Source organism: Mastigoproctus giganteus, chromosome 1 (genome assembly GCF_048544385.1).
Source record: "Mastigoproctus giganteus isolate SK-2022 chromosome 1, ASM4854438v1, whole genome shotgun sequence".
NCBI classification, from domain to species: domain Eukaryota; kingdom Metazoa; phylum Arthropoda; class Arachnida; order Uropygi; family Thelyphonidae; genus Mastigoproctus; species Mastigoproctus giganteus.
This window is the reverse complement of record NC_143575.1, coordinates 78,176,362-78,196,757: the sequence shown is the minus strand read 5'-3', so window position 1 is coordinate 78,196,757 and position 20,396 is coordinate 78,176,362. Positions and strand designations below refer to the sequence as shown.

Below are 20,396 nucleotides of genomic sequence, written 5' to 3'. Positions count from 1 at the left end.
CTCCAGTCCGTGGGGACCTCTCCTGAGTCCAAGGATGCTCTCATAATTATGGCTAAGGGTTTGCCTACTTCCTTTGCCGACTCCTTTAATATAACTGGATAGATCCCATCCACCCCAGGTGCCTTTCTTATGTTTAATTTCAACAATTTCTCCTCCACTTTGCTCTCAGTTATTACAAAATCATTAAGCATCCTGCTAAAATATTGATGAAGGTATATCAGGCTTAGTGTCGAAGTTTGCAGATGATGCAATGGTTGGCAGGGTTGTTAATGACTGTAATGGCAGCGTGCTACTGCAGCACGATCTAGGAAATGTGGGAAGATGGGCTGAGAAGTGGTAACTGAAGTACTGCATATGGGTAGAAGTAACCTCAGAGGAACGTACCAGCTGTGTGGTACTACACTTAGGGTGGTAGAAAATGAAAAGGACTGGGAGTAATTGTGCAGTCAGATATGAAGATTTCTGAGCAATGCAAACAGGCGGCCAGGTTAGGTCATGGCGTTTTGTCAATGATATATTTGCTACCTCGGAGTCTAAAACAATGATGGAACTGATATTCTGGTGACATTCAAGTCAAGAGCACCCAATTTTGGCAAAGTCCGGACGGTCGTTGACAACCAAAAGTTTACTAACAGGATTACTAACAGTCCCGATGGTGGGACTGATAGTAATCCTGGGTTTAACCTACATGCACAAGCACTGTGGGTGACTAGCCAGGTGTGAACAAATGTAAGCAGAGGTCGAGGTGTGGTGGTGCCCACACCACATGGAGGAATGCCGCCCCTCTGTGTTACCAGGCAATACTAGATGGTAGATGCCTCCCATCAACCGGAGCAATACCACCACTTTGCTTATTGGAGGCTTGAAGTGGTGGAACCCATGTTTAATCTCCAGAGCTTAGTTCCGGTCGACCCTTCCCCATCTCTTCCATTGTGCAGTATGACTGATGACTTTTGAGGCTATAATGAACATTATGGCGAGATCCAATCTTCCTTACATTTCGAGGGTACAGCTCTAAAATGGTGTTTGTAGGCTGGCCGCTAGTTAGTACACTGGACCGAACCTATTAGTATCTCTTTAGGAGGCTTCTTTTTTTGTATATATGATCTGTATTGTGTATATAAGCTAGTATATAAACTTGTTACCTCTACTCTGCCAGATAGTGACTGCAGGGAGTTCGAGTAGTGTGTATGTGGGGGGCATTGTCGAGGCCATGTTATGTCAAGGATCTGGGTATATTCTTACCATGTGTACGCCTTATCCAAAAATTTTCATTACTTCATACAGCATGTCTCCCCCCCCCCACTTTTTCTTACTGTTGAATACACCAGGAATTGTCAAACTAATAGAGTAAGCTTATCTGCAAAAAGATCTAAACCTCTCAAACACTTCCTAGTTCATTTCACAAATATATACGTGGTCTCAATTCTAATCTCAGTGATGTCCATTTCCACTTGCAGTCTGCCAAACCCCATATACTTTTTCTAATAGAAACTCAGTTATCGGTTGATTCAACTACTGCTCATCTCAGATGCCCAAATTATTCGCTGTATGATTCCTTTCGCCTCAAAGGTGGTATTTGTGCATATGTCCGTTCTGATATTCCCTGTCAGAGACTTGGCAATTTGGAATCTCCTCTCTTTGATCTTCTCTGGCTCAAAATCTCTCTACCTCATTGTGTCAAATTCGTCTGTTGTCTCTACCGTTCTCCCAACTCTACTAATCACTTGGAGCTCTTTGACTTCCTCTCTTTGCAACTTGACTTTCTCCAGTCCAACTTTCCTAACAGTGAGGTAATTTTCCTTGGTGATTTAAATGTTCACAACTCCAGCTGGCTTCTGTTTTCTAGTCACACCGACCCAGCTGGTCGAGATGCTGAGGCTTTTGTAATTACTAATTGAAAAATGACCTTGCACAGATTGTTCATTTACCTACAAGATTACCAGACAATCCTAACCATACAGCCCACATGCTTGATCTTTTTCTCACAAGCAACCCCTCTAAGTACACGGTCGAAGTGAGTGGTCCTTTTGGCACCTCAGATCACAACTTGGTTATTGTCTCTTCTTCAATGGAGCCTTTATCTCATGGCTATTCCAAACCTCGTGTTGTTTAGCATTACAAGAATGCAAGGGATGACCTGCGAGATTTCTTTATTTCTTTTGCTTGGTCAGATTACTGTTTCGAAACTTCTGATGTCAGTGTTTGCTCAGATCGTGTCAGTGAAATTATTCTTGTAGGAATGGAATCCTTTATTCCACACTCCACTTTAAAATCTCGTCCTTAATCTAAACCTTGGTTTTCCAATAAATGTGCTAAGGCTGTTCAAGAGCATTGCATATCGTAATTGGCTTATTTCTAATTCTTCAGTTTCATTTTTTGCCTACACCAAAGCTTGCAACAATTTAAAAGCAGTTATTAATCAGTCCAAACTAGATTTAGAACAGGCTAAGAGTAGAAAACTTGCTTCTTGCCCTAACGGTAGCCGAGCATTCTGGTCTCTTGCCAAAGCTATTGGCTGCAACTTTTGCCCATCTTTGCTCCCACCTCTGTCAAAACCAAACGGTTCTGTTGTCACTTCAGCCAAGGATAAAGATGACCTGTTAGCATCCCATTTTTCTTCCAACTCATGTATTAATGATCTTGGTAAAACACCTCTTGCGATTTCGATGCTAAGAAAGCTCCAGGTCTTGATGGTATTTCTCCACTTCTTCTCAAAACCCATGCTCCTGAACTTACTCCTGTTCTTTGCCGCCTTTTTTCAATTTCTTATTCCGAAGGTGTTTTTCCTTCTGCTTGGAAATTTGCTCATATCCAGCTAGTTCCTAAAAAGGGTGACAAATCCCTCCCATCCAATTATCATCCCATTGTAATTACTTCTACTCTTTCTAAAGTAATGGAGAAATCAATTAACCGCCAACTCTTAAACTACCTAGAAACCTTCCGTCTGATCAGCGATCGCCAGTAGGCACCTCCGTAGCCAGGTGGGCAGGAGCAGCACTGCGTAGCTGTTGTTGTTATTTGGTTTTTCGGAGCATTAGCAACTAAGGCCATATTGGTTTGGTGCGGTGGTCTTTCCCTGACCTTTCCGCATCCTCCGTATTTGGTGGTGACGGGCTCGAACCCCGGTCTGTCTAGTCAAGAAGTGTGTGCTATGCACTGCTGCTCCTTCCCACCTGGATACGGAGGCGCCCACTGTGTAGCACCCGCTTCTTGATTAGACCGGGGTTCGAGCCTGTGACCACCAAATACGGAGGATGCAGAAAAGTTAGAGAATGACTACCGCACATCCCCCGAGAAATATGGCCTTGGTTGCTAATGCCCCTAAAAACCAAACAACAACAACAACAACAACGATCACCAGTATGGATTCTGTCAGTGTCAATCCACTGGTGATATTCTGGCTTATGTTACACATTTATGGACAAATTCAATGGAAAAGTTTGGTGAAACATAAGCAGTTGCTCTTGATATCTCAAAGGCTTTCTAACGTGTTTGGTATAAAGATCTTCTAAATAAGCTTCCATCTTATGGTTTGCCAACTGTTTTTTGTAATTGGTTATCCAGTTTTCTCTCTGATTGCTCACTGAGCAATCAGAGAGATGGCTCAGGTAGATGGCTCTCCGTCTTTTAATGCTGGTATCCCCCAAGGTTCAGTAATTGACTAGAAATCCTATCCATAGTTTTGCCGATGATAGCACATTGCATTCCACTTTCCATTTTGAGAAACCGTGTCCTGCTCAATGAACTTCAACTTCTCGAATATGTTACCAATTCATTAAATGTCGATCTCCAGGTAATTCTGCAATGTGGGAAAGGCAACTTAGTTGATTTCAATTCTTCTAAAACTCAGTCTTGTCTTTTATCTCGCAAAAAAGGATTCTTATGCTCCTATGCTTACCTTTGTTGGCACTCTGACTTCTAGGCAAGTTGATATATCGCTTTTGGTGATTACCCTGACTTCTAATTTTCTCTAGGCACAAGAACATTACAAATATTGCTTCCTGTGCATCTAAAAAAAAAAAAAAACTTGGGGCGTCTCCGTAGCCAGGTGGGAAGGAGCAGCAGTGCATAGCACACACTTCTTGATTAGACCGGGGTTCAAGCCCGTCACCACCAAATATGGAGGATGCGGAAAGGTCAGAGAATGACCACCGCATGTCCCGGAGCAATATGTCCTTAGTTGCTAATGCTCCTAAAAAACCAAATAACAACAACTAAAAAAACTTGGTTGTCTCTTTCGCTCTCGGCGTTACTTTTCTTCCAAACAGCTGTTCACTCTGTAGAAATCGCAAATCTGCCTTAGCATGGTTTTTTGTTTGTTGTTTGGTTTTTAGGAGCATTAGCAACTAAGGCCATATTGCTCCGGGAATATGCGGGGGGTCATTCCCCGACCTTTCCGCATTCTCCGTATTTGGTGGTGACGGGCTCGAACCCTGGTCTATTCAAGAAGCGTGTGCTATGCACTGCTGCTCCTTCCCACCTGGCTATGGAGGCGCGCCCTTAGCATGGAATATTGTTCCCAGATCAGGGGTGGTGCCCCCAAAATCTCTCTCAGGCGTCTAGATTCCATTTAGAAGAGGGCAGTTAGGTTAATTAATGACTCCTCTGTAACAGTCTCTTCACTCACTGGCTCATAGACGTACTGTTTCTTCTGAATGCCTTTTCTACAGATACTTCCATGGGCACTGTTCTTCTGAATTGGCTTCTATTATTCCTGCTCTCTCTCTCTTTCAAAACAGTCCGAACATGTGCCGCCACCAGCCAACATCCATTTACTGTCCAACATCAAACTCACAGAACCAACTTTTCGTCGTCCTCGTTTATTCAGTCAACTGCTGTTTTCTGGAACAACTTTCCTTCATGCGTATTTCCTGAAAATTACAGTCTACAGAATTTTAAGACTAATATCAACAAATATCTTCTTTCGTCTTTTCAACCTCCAACCCAAGCGCGGTATCAAGTACTATAGGTTCTAGTACCTCTCTCATTTGGGGTTTACATATAAAAAAAAAAAAAAAAAAGAAGAAAAGATAAAAAAAAAGAAAAAATTACTTGATTGTCCCTCTGTATAAGGCGATGATCAAGCCCCACCTTGAGTATTGCATACAGTTCTGGAGGCCTCATTTTAGGAAGGTTGTAGATTTGCTTGAGCATTTACAGAGAAGGGCAACAAGATTTGTGAGGGGAATGAAGAGGTCCTCTTACCAAGGGAGGCTTAAGTTCTGTAAATTGCAGTGGCTGGTGACTAGACACCTGCGAGGTGATTGAGGTGTATAAAGCCTTGAATGGGTTGAGCTCGCTGAATTCTGATGGCATCCTTCCATTTTTTCAGATTATGAACCTAAGGGGGTATAAATTGAAATTGAGGAAAGACAGATGTAGAGTAGATGTGTGGAAATGTGCCTTTAGCCAGTGGGTGGTTAATTGCTGGAATGAACTTCCATCTGTCGTTGAAGTTGATAGGTTAAATAAATTTAAGGAGGAACTGGACAAACATTTAGAGGGGAATGGTTGTGTGAATTTTTTTTTTTGGCTGATGCTGTATAAGCTCATACTCTTGCTTTCTTGCATCACATGTCACTATTACAACTACTACGTAACTTCAGATATACATACATATATTTTTTTTGGTAAAAATTGTAGATACTTTCTGTATAATTTTTAAGAGTGAAGTCAAATTAAGGAACAATAAGTAGAAATTTTTATTTTTGTTCCCCTGCAAAATATGTTGAATAATAACCTGCAGCATAACTAGAATCTAGGTAAATAACTAGAATTAACGTTTCATTTTCTGCTTTAAAAATTCCGAAGAAATATTCGACATTGTGTTTCAGACTGGTGAATTACTTTGAAGCACTTCAGAGATTTCCCCCCCCCACAATGTTCAAGCCACATGGACTGTGTCCCTTCAGCTATTTCTTAGGAGGATTACACGCTAGCCCTTTGTCTCTACATCCTTTCCTTTCTTTCTTTCTGTATTGTAGAGTCAAATCAGTTTTCTTTGAGAGCGAAATGGGAGTTTTTGTGTGCTTTTATATGTAATATTTGTTACACATCGGGTTATTGCGGTGAAGTTGAAATTCATGTTCTCCTACCATTTTCAACGACTTAGCGTCAAACTATTATCATGTATACACATCTTGTAAGGCATGACAGCATCTCTTTTAACTTAACACTGTGAAGTTCTTTAAAGGAAATTTCATTTTGATCGTTATCATGGTGCCGCTTAAGAGAATAATTGAAAGCAGTACTATTTCACTGCTGTACCCAGATACAGCAGACCTTCTGAGGATATTATGTAGTTTTTGTAATTTTGGCATATCAAGGATATTGTAACAATATTTTATTAGTCATTCCCGAGTTACGTAAAACTAAACTTATGTAGGAAGTCCTGGAACGTATCTCTTACGTATATTGGAGACAGACTGTAACTTCATCAGTATCGTTACTAAATATTGTAAACAGTAATAGGCACAGCTCTAACTCTGACGGACTCTTGTAATAGCATTAGTCCAAGAAGAGCAGTGCTCATTTATATACCCATCCTCTGTGTCTTCTGCCACTCAAACATCCTTTTATTAATTACAGTGACTTGCTCTTAATGTGCTTTGCTTTAATTTGTATAGCAGTTTTTCATGTGAAACAGTGTCAAATGTTTTACTGAAGTCTGAATATATGATGTCAATATTGTTATTTGCATTCAGTTCCTCTTTGTTACTGCATCCAAGTAGCTAATCAGATCGGTCATACTGAATAGGCCCCCCCAACAAACCAATGCTGTGATTTCTGTATAGTTCCTGTTGAGGGGATCCTTCTGTGTTTGTTTAACCAGTGACTCCATTATTTTTTGATGCCCTTTGTGAATAGGAGGAACTTTTGTGCATCTGAAATTTGTTGGAAATTCCTCTGAATCCAAGAATGCTCTCTCAGTTATGGCCAAAAGTTTGCTCTCTCAGTTATGACCAAAAGTTTGCTCTCTCAGTTCTTGTTTCAAAAGTTTGCTCTCCTCTCTTGCTGCTACTTTTATTATAATTGGATAGATGCCATCAGCCCCAGATACTTTATTTATGTTTAGCTTCAACAATTTATCTTACAGCACAGTCATTTAATTTCCAGTTATAACTTGGTACATTTCTAGTATTCCCATCCCTAAAAACTTCTTCATGCATGAATATAGATGCAAGATAGTTATTCAGTTTGTCCTCGACCTGAACAGGATCATCATTACTTATGCCATTTATATCCAGTGAGCAAATGTGATTTTTTTTTTATTTAGGAGCATTAGCAACTAAGGCCATATTGCTACTGGATATGCAGTGGTCATTTCCTGACCTTTCCGCATCCTCTGTATTTGGTGGGCACTGGCTCGAACCCCGGTCTAATTAAGAAGCGTGTGCTACGCACTGCTGCTCCTGCTCACCTGGCTACGGAGGTGCCCAAATGTGATTAATACCCTTCCTTCCTTCTAGTGTTAATATAAAAAAAGAATTCTTTTTTTACTACTTTTCTTTGCATGTTTTATCAATGACTTCTCATAATTTGCCTTAGTTTGCACAATCCCTTAGTGACTTGTTTGCAGACTAGTTTGTGATTTCTGTAGGATTCTATGTCTCTTATTAAATTATAAACACTCCTCACATTTCATCAGTTGATACATCTCATCAGTTCATCTGACATCCATTTAGGTCTAAACCTGGAACAGTATCTCCTAGTTGATATAAAAAGCTTAGTAACTGCTATTATTGCTTTTATGAATTCCTCTCATTTATAATTTGCATAATCATATAGTCTCACTGAAAAAAATTTAAAAAGTAAAGCTCACTGTTATGAAAGAAGAAAAACCTTTACAGGCACTCCCTGGCTTACGGAAATTTGAGTTTATGTAAGTTTTTGCTGGCCGGTTCAAACTTAAAAAAAATCGGGGAAATTTTAATTTGGAAATTTAATTTTATCACATGTTCCTTTATAATAATCAGTTTTGAACACCTTTGTGATATTTTTCTAAAACACATTTCTGGAGGTCACTACCATAAAACAATAAAAACAATTTGCACTTTCCGGTTTATTTCCGGCTTTTCTGTTAGTGCAATCTGTTATAAATGGGTAGTAAACTCAATCTTATTGCATTTGCGATAATACTGATAACTGGAATTCTGTGGGTTTTTATGTTATGGTATTATAGTGAAATGAGTTCTCCTTCACTGAAATCTTCAATCCTATAAAAAACATAAATAAATTTTCAGAATCTTCTCTCCATTCGTATTTACTTATTACAATGGTGGAGGGAAAGCGACCAATGGAAAGTGCAAGTGCTGGCAGTGCTAGAAAACAAAATTGATTTAGAAACGAAGATGATTAAGAAGTACGAAGCAAGACAGAGTTTGTCATCTATTGCACGGAATTAGTTCTCGCTGCTTCAACTGTTTTAAAGGACAGTGCACTATAAAAGAACATGTCAAAGGATCAACAGTGATCACAAACTAGGGTTCAGGTGCTGTATCGAAGATGGAAAAGCTATTAATAATATTGATGGAAAATCAGATTCAGAAGCAAGGGCCCCTGAGTTGAATGGCCATTCAAGGAAAAGCAAGAAGTATTTATGAAGCTATTAAGGATAAGTATGGCAAACCTCAAGCCAAGTTAGTGGAAAGCAATGGGTGGTTTAATAGGTTTAAGCATCACACTAGTTTCCAAAACATTAAAGTATGCGGTGAAGTCACCAGTGCCGATTCTGCAGCTGTAGAGAAATTTTGCGATGTGTTGGAAAAAAAAAAACCTCTTCTAAATCTCCACAGCCCTTAACTTCCGCAGCATGGCATGCTTATCAGCTGGGTAGTTAATTCTGGCAACAATCCTCGAAAGGTAAAACTTGCTGACGTTATGCCTGTCTCCTCTCTCATTTTGTAATTTTATAATTTTGAAATTTTTGTAATTTTGTACACTTTTGTAATTTTTCCTGCACGAGATTTAAAAAAAAAAAATTGAATAAATAATTCTGTTTACATGTTCGTTGAACATTTCTTTTTTGCTTCAATCAAATTTGCGAGTGCTGCTTAAGCAGTTAGGGAAAATCCAACTTACGTAAAATTCGACTTATGTAGAGTTCCGCGGAACGCAACCTTTGCATAAGTCAGGTAGTGGCTGTACTCTTGATGGTAGTTGTATCTTTAACTTTATTCCACGTCAATGTATTATGCTCACTGCCACCACGTTCCTATATCTGAATATTCTTAATGCATGATGAGCTACTGCTGATAATTAGATCAAGTGTATTGCATACTCTTCTTTCTAACATGGCGCCTCCGTAGCCAGGTGGGAAGGAGCAGCAGTGCGCAGCACACGCTTCTTGATTAGACCGGGGTTCGAGCCCGTCACCACCAAATACGGAGGATGCGGAAAGGTCAAGGAATGACCACCGCATATCCCGGAGCAATATGGCCTTAGTTGCTAATGCTCCTAAAAACCAACAAATCTTTCTAACATAATGCTCTAGACAACAATCATTCAATAAATCCAGAAAATTTCTGCTACTGTGTGAGTGACGGATGCACAAGTTTTCTCTATATCTGGAAAGTTAAAGTTCCCCATCATAAGACATTCTAATCTACAAGCCCACTCTGCCTGTCAGTGTAAATTATATTTGTCACATTCATTTGGTCTATAGCAGACTCCTATTTGCATTTTAATTTCCTTGTGCTTGTATCACACAAAACTGACTCAAAATTACACTAGCTGTACACATCATCTTGGTGCAGTACCTTAGATTCCGTGCTTTTTAATTAAGAGCATTACTCTCCCCCACTTTGCCTATTCTTTCTGTACATATTGTACTTACCATATTCAGATTACCCATTTGCTTATTTCTGAGTCGCACCATGGTTTTGATATCCCTGCTGTGTCTGCTGCATTTGTTGACTTAACTAGTTCTCCAAATTCACGAAATTTGTTTACTATACTCTTAGCATTAGTGTATAAGCAAGTATACATGCACCTATTTTTGCCTTTGCTGACCCTACCACAACCGATGTATTTTATTGTTTCATGATGACCCCTTCCCCCAAGAAGGCCCTGTAATCTCCAACACCTTGCAGCTGCTGTTAATTTATTAGTCTGCTTAGATAGCATCAACAAAAAACTCTCTCCTGTTAACAAGCACAGACCACGACAAGAAAAATTCTACCCTATCAGCCTCACACAGTCTCTCCAGTGCCAACAAGCATCTTATCGTGTATTCTGTCCTATGATGTCTGGGCAGAATTGCAGACAATTTAAAATTTTTTCCTAATGTGACTTTTTTATGAACACTTAAGTAAATAATCATATCTACTACTCTTATTAAAAAATGACAATTGCCCTTAACAATTAGCATTATCCCCCAGCATGCAACCTGGTCCTGTTCCAACTATCCTTTTTACACAGTATATTCCTCATTTTCCTTATCTGCAAAAAGATCTAAACCTCCTAAGTACTTCTCGTTCATTTCACAAACATATGTGGTCTCAGTTCCAATCTCATTGATGCCATTTTCACTTACAGTCTGCCAAACCAACCCTATGTACTTTTTCCGAGAGATTCACAATTATCGGTTGATTCAACCGCTGCTCATCTCAGTTGTCTGAGTTATTTGCTTTATGATTCCATTCACTTCAAAAGTAGTACTTGTGCATAGGCCTTTTTGTTATTCCCCGTCAGAGTAATTTGGAATGTCCTCTTTTCAATCTTCTCTGGCTTAAAATCTCCCTTCCACATTCTGTAATCTCCCTTCCACAATCATCTGTTGCCTCTATTGTTCTCCCAAATCCATTAATCACTTGGAACTTTTTGAGCCTCTCTTTGAAACTTGACTTTTTCCAGTCCAACTTTCCTAACAGTGAGTTAATTTTATTTGGTGATTTTAGTGTTCACAACTCCAGCTTCTTCTGTGTTCGATTCACACTGCTGAGGCTTTTGCAATTACTAATGACCTTGCACAGATTATTCATTTACCTACAAGAATACTAGACAATCTTAACCACACAGCCAATGCACTTGATCTTTTTCTCCCAAACAACCCTTTTAAGTACCTTGTTGAGGTGGGTTGTGCTCTAGGCACCTCCGATCACAACTTTGTGATAGACCCTTCTCCAGTGGAGTCTTTCTTTCATGGAGTCTTTCTTTCATGGCCATTCTCAACTTCTTGTTGTTTAGCATTACAAGAATGCAAAATCTTATCCTATAACTAAACCTCGGTTTTCCAATTAATGTGCTAAGGCTATTCAGGATTAAGAATGTTGCATATTGCAGTTGGCTTGCATTCAAATCTCCAGGTTCATTTTCTGCCAACATCAAAGCTTACAACAATTGTACAGCAGTTATTAATCAATTCAAACTAGATTTCAAATAGGCTAAAGTAGAGAACTTGCTTTTTGTCTGAATGGTAGTCAAGTTGTGGTTTCTTGCTAAAGCTGTTGGCCACAACTTTTGACCATCTCTGTTGGCACCATCTCTCAAAACCAGATGATTCTGTTGTCACTTCAGCTAAAGATAATTTCAGATAAAGCTGCCCTGCTAGCATCCTAGTTATCTTCTAACTTGTGTATTGATCTTGGTTAACCACCTCCTACCATTCCCAGAAAACTCCGTTCAAGGCCTCCTATAGTCTTCTGTCGAAAGGATGTCAGAAGAATTTTTGAACAGTCCTGATGCCTACAAAACACCAGGTCCTGATGGTATTTCTCCACTTGTTCTCAAAGCCTGTACTCCCGACCTTAATCTTGTTCTACACCTTTTTACACTTTCAATTCCAAAGGTGTTTTCTCTTCTTGGAAATTTGTCATATCCACCCAGTTCCTAAAAAAGCATGAAAAATCTCTCCCATCTTTATCGTCCCATTGCACTGAAACCTGCTATCCTGTGAGACCAGAGATTTCTGTTGTTGAGGATGTCTGTTGTGTTGTCTAGTGTGCATATAGTGTGTTTAGGTTCTAACGGCACCAGGGGTTTCTCCCCATCTTTGCGTAGTCTACATTGTCGTGTGTTACAGAACACTGTAAAGACCAGAGATTTAAAAGTGTATGGATATTGTTGGATGTAGTGTCATGTACCATTGTTCATCTGGCCATTTAGCCGCTGGACCCCTACTGAGGCCCAACATTGTCCACACTTAGCCCCGTGGAAGCAAGCCAGTATTTTTAAATAAGTACTCTGGCAGGTCCTGCCACCTAATTTCCTGGGATTTCAGTGGCTAGACCTTAAAAAAAAAAAAAAAAAAAGGAGGAGGAGGTGCACTTGAGGGTGGGTCAGGCCAAAGGAGTTTTAAGTTATACAGTGTGGAATTAAGAATTTTGGGTGTAGGGCTAGGATAATTTTGATATGGGATGAATGCTAGTTGGAAAACTAGAGGGGGGGAGACTGAAGCCTGGGGGGTGAGAGACAGAAGTATAGGGTCGATAGAGTAGATGACCTCAAAATCAGTGAGGCAGGCCCATGCCCCACCAGTAGGAAAGAGGGGGCAGCAGGGAGGAGACAAGAGGACCGTCACCTCCCCCCTGCCAGGAGGATAGGGGAGAAACAGATCCGTGCAAGGGAGCACTGGTTCAGGATCACCACATGGCATTGGCAGCAATGCTGCATGAAGTCATAGTTGGCAGAGTCCAGTCCAGGTGGTGAAGTCATTTCAGTGGTGAGTCAACTTGGTGGGGGCGAAGCCGGAGTGGCAGTCATGGTAGATCGAGGTTATATTGAGGCTGCATTGTAAAGGCACGATTATTGTGCAGATTGAAAGTCTTCACGGGGATTGCAGTACGCTGAAGCAAGTAGTGGTCTTGACACATGGCTGATTAGGCCGTTTCATTGTCTGGTTGGGTCTGATTCTGAGATTGTGGTAGGGTTTTCTGCCTCGTGAAGAGGCCCTGAGCAAAGTTAGAAAAGGCTATATAGGTATGGTGGTCTTCCAGGAGATGCTGCTCCTGGTCTCTCGGGATGGAATGAATTTGTATGATGAGAGAAGATCTGAGGTCATCATATAGTAGGCAGTCACGCATCAAGTGATCCCAGGTCTCCTGGGCACCACAGGTGCAAAGGTAGCTGTCGGAAAGTCCAAGAATGTTCGGTTTGCTGTGAAAAGCACCATGCCCTGTTAGGAGATACATGGTTAGAAGGCCTGGGGAGAACCAGGATGATGATTTGGGATATACTTTGCATATGTCCAGTATAAATTTGTGGGTAATGGCCCCTTTGGTGGATTAAGACCATCTAGCTTGCCAGGTCTGTTATAAGTATGTTAGGAGTCTGCTTTTTTCACTGGAATAGGTGTTAGCAGGGTCCGTGGTAAAATCAATAAAGGTAGTAGACTTTCCTCTGCTGAGCTGATACAGCATCCCCACATGGGCCACCTCAAGGTCTAGGGGCAGTACACTGGGGAGGACCTGTACAGTGTGCGTGCTGGAGGTGCAACATGCTCTGGTTATCATAAGGAGAATTGGCCGTTGAATGATGTTCAGCTTTCTTCGTCCAGTGGAGGCTTTGGTGAACCATATGCCAGAAGCGTAGGTGATAGCCAGGAATGATTATGGCTTTATAGAGTAATGCTACAGTGCATTTTTTGAGCCCCCAATCTCGGCGAGTCACCCTGGCAACCAGTGCAGTGTAATTTCTTAATTTCCTCTCTAGATAGTTGAGGTGTGGGAGTAATGTTAGTTTGCTGTTGATGATAATGCCCAGGAGTTTCAGCTGGGTAACAAGTTGTTGTTGTTATTTGGTTTTTAGGAGCATTAGCAACTAAGGCCATATTGCTCTGGGATAGGCGGTGGTCATTCCCTGACCTTTCCGCATCCTCTGTATTTGGTGGTGATGGGCTCGAACCCCGGTCTAATCATGAAGCGTGTGCTACGCACTGCTGCTCCTTCCCACCTGGCTACGGAGGCGCCTTGGGTAACAAGCTTGATGGTTGTGCCATGTATCTTGATTTGAGGCAGCCTCCGCGGATCAAGACAGCCCTTCAGGGGAATGGATTGGGTTTTAGTGGATGAGATGCTCAGATGCATATAGTATTGAATTGAGTGCTTGATGGTCACTCATTATTTATTCCTTTGAGAGCATTGTTCGTGGTGTTCAAGCTCTCCTAAGCTTATCAGGCTGCTGAATTTGAGTTTTATCCTATGCCCGTGTTTATTACCTCACACATACAATGCGTGCCCTTTTTTGGTTGTTTGATGTTTGGCTAAAGGCAGTTTCGCAGAGAAAACATTCAGGACATATGATAAAACACTGATTCATAAGAGAACTGCTCTTGGAAGTTCTCTCCCAAGGCAAAGCATTCCCACTACTTTGAGCCTTTTGCTTCCCTGCTCTAGTCTGAGACATGATTCTAGTCTAAATTTAAGAATGCCATACAAAACTATTACATATCAGTATGATATATTTCTTGGTGTAATGTATATAACATAACCTGGGTCTGGATTATTTGGCAGGAGTAACTGCTATTCTATTAACTTACTATGCTAAGTTACATTATGGACTCTGTGATACAATTGCTTTGAGAGTGCATTTTTATTGCTATATATTTTTAATCTTCTTAAAACTCTTCTAATATTAACTATGCTTCTACAGAATTATATAGAAGACTACTAAATCACATTTATATCATTCTATAATAATACTATAATTCATATTACATTTATATTGTCCTTATATTGATACTATAACTATTGTAGATATATTATTGTTGTATGGATACAGTAACAATGGCAGCAGACTATAACTTTAGTTTTTTAAACTATTTTGAAAACCAAGTAAACATAAAATTAGCCTGCTTTATCAGAGAAACATAAATAACAAGTGCTCTACTAATTTTGTATAAGAATATAGCAAAAATCAATACCTTTTAAGTAATTGAAAAAAGACAACTTAGCAGCTCTCAGTAAGTGATCTGTTAACTGTAATCTTGGAGGTAGATATGCCCATCTAGTTGTCTATGAACATTCAATGTCTATTGAATTGAATATTCAATAGACATTGAATATTCAATTCAATTCAACATTGAATATTCAATTCAATATTCAAATAATAAAATGAATTCAAGAATTCATTTTATTATTTACATTGTTAATTAAAATTGTGTTTGTATATCTGCTTCCAGAAAGGTTTTTCATCCCATCTATGCCCTGAATCACATTTCTTTACAATGGATATATACTACTTATATTTCAAAGTATTGGTTATGATAGATTATATAGCAGAGATTCCAAATTATTCTTGATATATGCTCAGAATTATAGCTTATCATAAGTTATAACTAAATCACACCTTATATTACTGAAACTGTGTTACCATGAAAATGTGTGTTTGAAATGTTACTCCTTCCTATTATTTAAAGATTTTTGCCTGTTTTACTTGAATACAAATAAAAGTAAATTTGAATATTAATTTTTATTTATTTTTAGAATATAAAGAAGTTGCAGAATGGTCATCCTACTTCTGTGTCTGTTTTTCCTCGGGAAATAACACAACTTTATGAAATAGGCAAGGTAATAGGAGATGGCAATTTTGCTGTTGTTCGAGAATGTACAGACAGGTAAGGAGTGTCTTGCACTACCGTTTAATGAACTCTTGAAAAAATTTAAGTTGTTCTAGCTTTGTTCTACTCCGGCATGATCACCAAGTCAGTGGAGTTTGCAATAAATCAATCAGTACAAATTGTTAATCATATTTAGCAGTTACGGACTTGAACCCCAGTCCATTCAAAGAGATTGTACTACTGCACTTGCTCTCCTGACCACTTGGCTACATCAGGCCTGATTTATTTCAATATGAATAATAAAATGGTTTATATTGCATGAGATGATATATAATATACTATGAAATTATTTTATACAGTTGAGCTTCCAAACCTTGTGTATGTCAAAGATATATTGAGCATGAAAAACGATAAAAAAGTTCTAACTGCTATAACTATATGAAAATAGCGGTACATGATTACACTTTACCATTTTGGAAGTATGTACTTATTTATATATATATATCTTTCATGTGTGAGCTCTGAATTATGTATCTGTGCATATTTCTTTCACTACGAATGATAAAATTTCGTAATATACATAATATATTATGAAATTCTTTTATACAGTTGAGCTTACAGACGTTGTGTGTCAAACATATATTGAGCATAAAAAAAAATTAATATTGCTATTACTAAATGAAAATAGTGGTACAGTCAGTCCTCGTATAGCACAATAGTTGTGTTCCTAGAAATCTTCGTGCAATGGAAAATCGTGCAATATAAACAACAGACCCTATGGGAAAAATGGGGTTAGGTACTGACCACCCAAGATTGAACACATTTGTAACCAAAACATTACCAAACAATAAATAAATGTAATAAATTATGTATTTTATTTTGACTATTACTTAATAAAACATTGCTAATGCTTTTGCTTCTATTGTAAGCAAACTTGTTCTTTGTTTGATCTTCTATCCAAACAGATGACAGTTGTTCCATCTCTTCCAATTCTGTGTCTTGATCTAATGGATCTTGTTACACTTTGAGTTGTTCTGTGAAAGTTTTATTTTTCAGCATTCTTTCTAATTCTCGGCGTTGCCTCATTTAGGCCGTCAATATCACGTGGTCTTTCATTTCACTCAAAGTATTTCACAATTTCATATTGTTTCTCTATCAACAGAAGTGGACTGGCCATAAGCCTTACTGGGAAACTCCGACAAGCTGGAGGCCAGAAGACGATGGAGGCCGGTGTGATTTTGGCCATAAATGGGTAAGAATTTTTGACCCAGTCCACCTCTGTCTATCGATATTGCTTTTCTTTTTCACTCTGAATCTGTAGTGTCTTCACCAGGATGCTTCCTTTTCACACCTTTTAAGTATTTTACTCATTTTTAGGGAATAAAGCACAATTACAAAATGTGGAGGCACGCTTGATACACATAAACAAAGCTGCATGCATGTAGCAACTGAGTAAACATCACCGTAAAGCTCACATTTTACTAAAGCACATTTCTGGGGGATTACTACCATAAAACAATAAAAACAATTTCCAGTTGTGTTTCTGCTAGTGGAATTAGTTATAAACTGGTAGTAAACTTGATCTAATTGCATTTGCGATAATACCGATAGCTGGAATTGTGTGGGTTTTTACGCTATTATGGTGAAATGTGTTTCCCCTTCACTGATATAAAAAACATAAATACATTTTCAGAATCTTCTCTTCATTCCTATCGTGTTGCATTCAGTTGGGGTGATTCTGCATTCAACTGCCATTTCTTGTAGATACAAAGGCGAATTGTGCATAAGCAAATTCGATTCGTGTTATATACGATATTGTTTCCCGATTTATAAATCGTGTAGTGTAAACGCGTGTTATACGAGGACTGACTGTACATGGTTACACTTTACCATTTTGCTATTTGTACATATTTATATGTATGTCTTTCTGTTAATTTAGTATATGGTATCCCTTTTGATTGGGCATGGAGGGCATGAAGCACTGATTAGCAAACTAGCTTCTCCCACCCATTGCATTCCTGCAGTTTTCTCCCACGATTGCATTGCAATTTTCAACTAGCTGACATTTGTGAGGGTAAAAAAAAAAAAAAAAAAAAGTAAAGTAAACTGCAGCCATTATCAATCCACTGCAGGATGGAAGCCTCAACAGTTCATGTTGAGGGAAATGGACCATAATCTGTCATGCTGATCCAGTCCGGGTTGGCTGATCAACCGTATTTAGCAGTCAGGGGCTTGAACTCTGTTATGAGGGTGTCGAAGATTTACCTGAAAAGAGATTATGGTCCATTTCCCTCAACATGAACTGTTGAGGCTTCCATCCTGCAGTGGATTGATAATGGCTGCAGTTTACTTTACTTTTTTTTTTTTTTTTTTTTTACATGAAACAGAAACTAGTTGGAATCTCTCCCGAATAGTGGTATGACACATAACCTGACCTATTGTAACTTAATCCAATTAAGAAAACTAAGCAAAACTTGAAATAAACACTAATTTGATGTCACCAGCTTGTACATTGCTCTCATGAGAGTGGCTTGTACATTGCACTCATGGCAGCTGGTCAGAATCCATCGGTTTAAAACTGGCATTCACCACCATGAAAAATTACTTTCTCAAGTTGGTACAGTGTGTATGTGACTTCTTCACCACATATAGTTGGCGAGGTAAGAGTCAAATTGATTTCTTTCAGGTCGGTGCAGAATGTGTCTCTTTAATAGAACTCCATGAGCCCTAAATACTGTTGGTGTTCTTGCCTGTTTCAGGATTGCTGAAATGAGGCAGGTGGTTCACAGAGATATGCCAAAAACCTTTGTCAATTAGGCAATCATGAGACTTCCAGCAATCCGATACCACAGTAGGACAAAATGGAAGTCTTAATGAAGTTCTAGAAGGACATATTTACTCCAATTTTTAACATTGTGAAAAAACACCATATGGAACCTCATCAAACTTCATTAAACACCCATCTCCTATTGACACGTTTACCTCTATTGTACTTTCTCTTCCTATACTTACTCTCATCAATTTCAACAACTACACCCCTCCTCATCTCCTTCAGCCCATGCACAGTATTAAGTACTATAGGTTTTGATACCTTTCATGTTTGAGGTTTCACTAAAAAAAAAAAAAATCCAAACTAACAAGCATACAACTTTCTTTCACACATATTTACACACGCTGCTTGAGAAAAGTGCCTCCAGTCAGTCTTGGTTGTAGAACTCACACCCAACTTATGCATCACAAACTCACGTGGTGTCTTCTGAACCCAATAATAGGTCAAAAGAAGAACATTAATTTCTTAACTAGCATTCTAAGAACTATGACCCCTTTTGCACAGATCTTTTCACAATATGAGTATTTCTTCCTTTCACTCTGCATTTCCATTCATTCCCCATCTATAACATCCTTTCGTTTGGTTAATTTCTCTTAAAATCTCTCTACCACATTCTGTCAAATTCATCTGTTGCCTCTATCATTCTTCCAACTGCACAAATCACTTAGAACTTTTTGACTTCCTCCAGTTCAACTTTTCTAACAGTGAAGTAATTGTCCTTGGTGATTTTAATGTTCACAACTCCGGCTGGCTTCCGTTTTCTAGTCACACGGACCCAGTTGGTCAAAATGCTGAGACTTTTGCAATTACTATTGACTTTGCACAGGTTGTTCATTTATCTACAAGAATACCAGACAGTCGTAACCACACAGTCAACACACTTGATCTTTTTCTCATAAACAACCCTTCTAATTACACTTTCAAGGTGAATGGTCCTCTAGGCACCTCAGATCATAACTTGGTGATGGTCCCTTCTTGCAATGGAGACTTTCTCTCATGGCCATTACCCAACCTCATGTTGTTTGGTATTACAAGAATGCACAATGGGATGATCTGCGAGATTTGTTTTCTTCTTTTCCTTGGTCGGATTACTGTTTCAAAACTTTGACATCAATGTCTGCTCAGATCATGTCTGAAATTGTTCTTCTAGGGATGGAATCCGTTATTCCACACTCCACATTAAAATCTCATAATTTATCTAAACCTTGGTTTCCCAATAAATGTGCTAAGGCTGTTCAAGAGAAGAACAGCCTTAGCACATATATATATAAACAAGCCAATTACGATATTGCATATCATAATTGGCTTGTTTCCAAATCTTCAGTTTGATTTTCTGCATACACCAAAGCTCCCAACAATTGTAAAGCAGTTATTAATCAGTCTGAACTGATTAATAACTGAATTTTGAACAAACTAAGAGTAGAAAACTTATTTCTTGTCCAAATGGTAGCCGATCATTCTGGTCTCTTGCTGCAACTTTTGTCCGTCTGTGTTTGCACCTGGGTCAAAACCAGATGGTTCTATTGCCACTTCAGTGAAAGATAAAGCTGACCTGCTAGCATTCTATTTTTTTTCCAACTCGTGTATTAATGATCTTGGGAAACCACCTCCCACCATTCCCAGTATGTTCCAATCAATGCCTTGTGTCTTCCATCAAAAGGATGTCAAAAAAAATTTTGAACAATTTGATAATAAGAAAGCTGCAGGTCATGATGGTATTACTCAACTTGTTCTTAAAACTTGTGTCCTGAGCTTACCCCTGTTCTGTGTTGCCTTTTTTCATTTTCTTATTCCAAAGGTTTTATTCCATCTTTTTCTTTTTCTTCTGCTTGGAAATTTGCTCATATCCAGCCAGTTCCTAAAAAGGGTGACAAATCCCTCCCATCCAATTATCATCTCATTGCAATTACTTGTACTCTTTCTAAAGTAATTGAGAAATCAAGTAACCACTAACTTTTCTAGAAAGTTCTCTAGAAATCATCTAGAGAACTTTCCATCTGAACGATCATCAGTATGGATTCTGGCAGTGTCAATGCACTGGTGATATTTTGGCTTATGTTACTCATC

At 39.0% G+C, this 20,396-nt stretch overlaps 1 protein-coding gene across 1 annotated transcript in view; it reads left to right on the top strand.

The window, feature by feature from the left end:
- Window positions 1-20,396, top strand: part of LOC150090910 (serine/threonine-protein kinase DCLK1-like) — a 482,386-nt gene that overhangs the window by 141,550 nt on the left and 320,440 nt on the right. Inside the window, exon 9 of the mRNA XM_090377039.1 lies at window positions 15,426-15,556. Coding sequence (XP_090233165.1) covers window positions 15,426-15,556 — 131 coding nt within the window. The remainder of the gene's footprint in view (window positions 1-15,425; window positions 15,557-20,396) is intronic.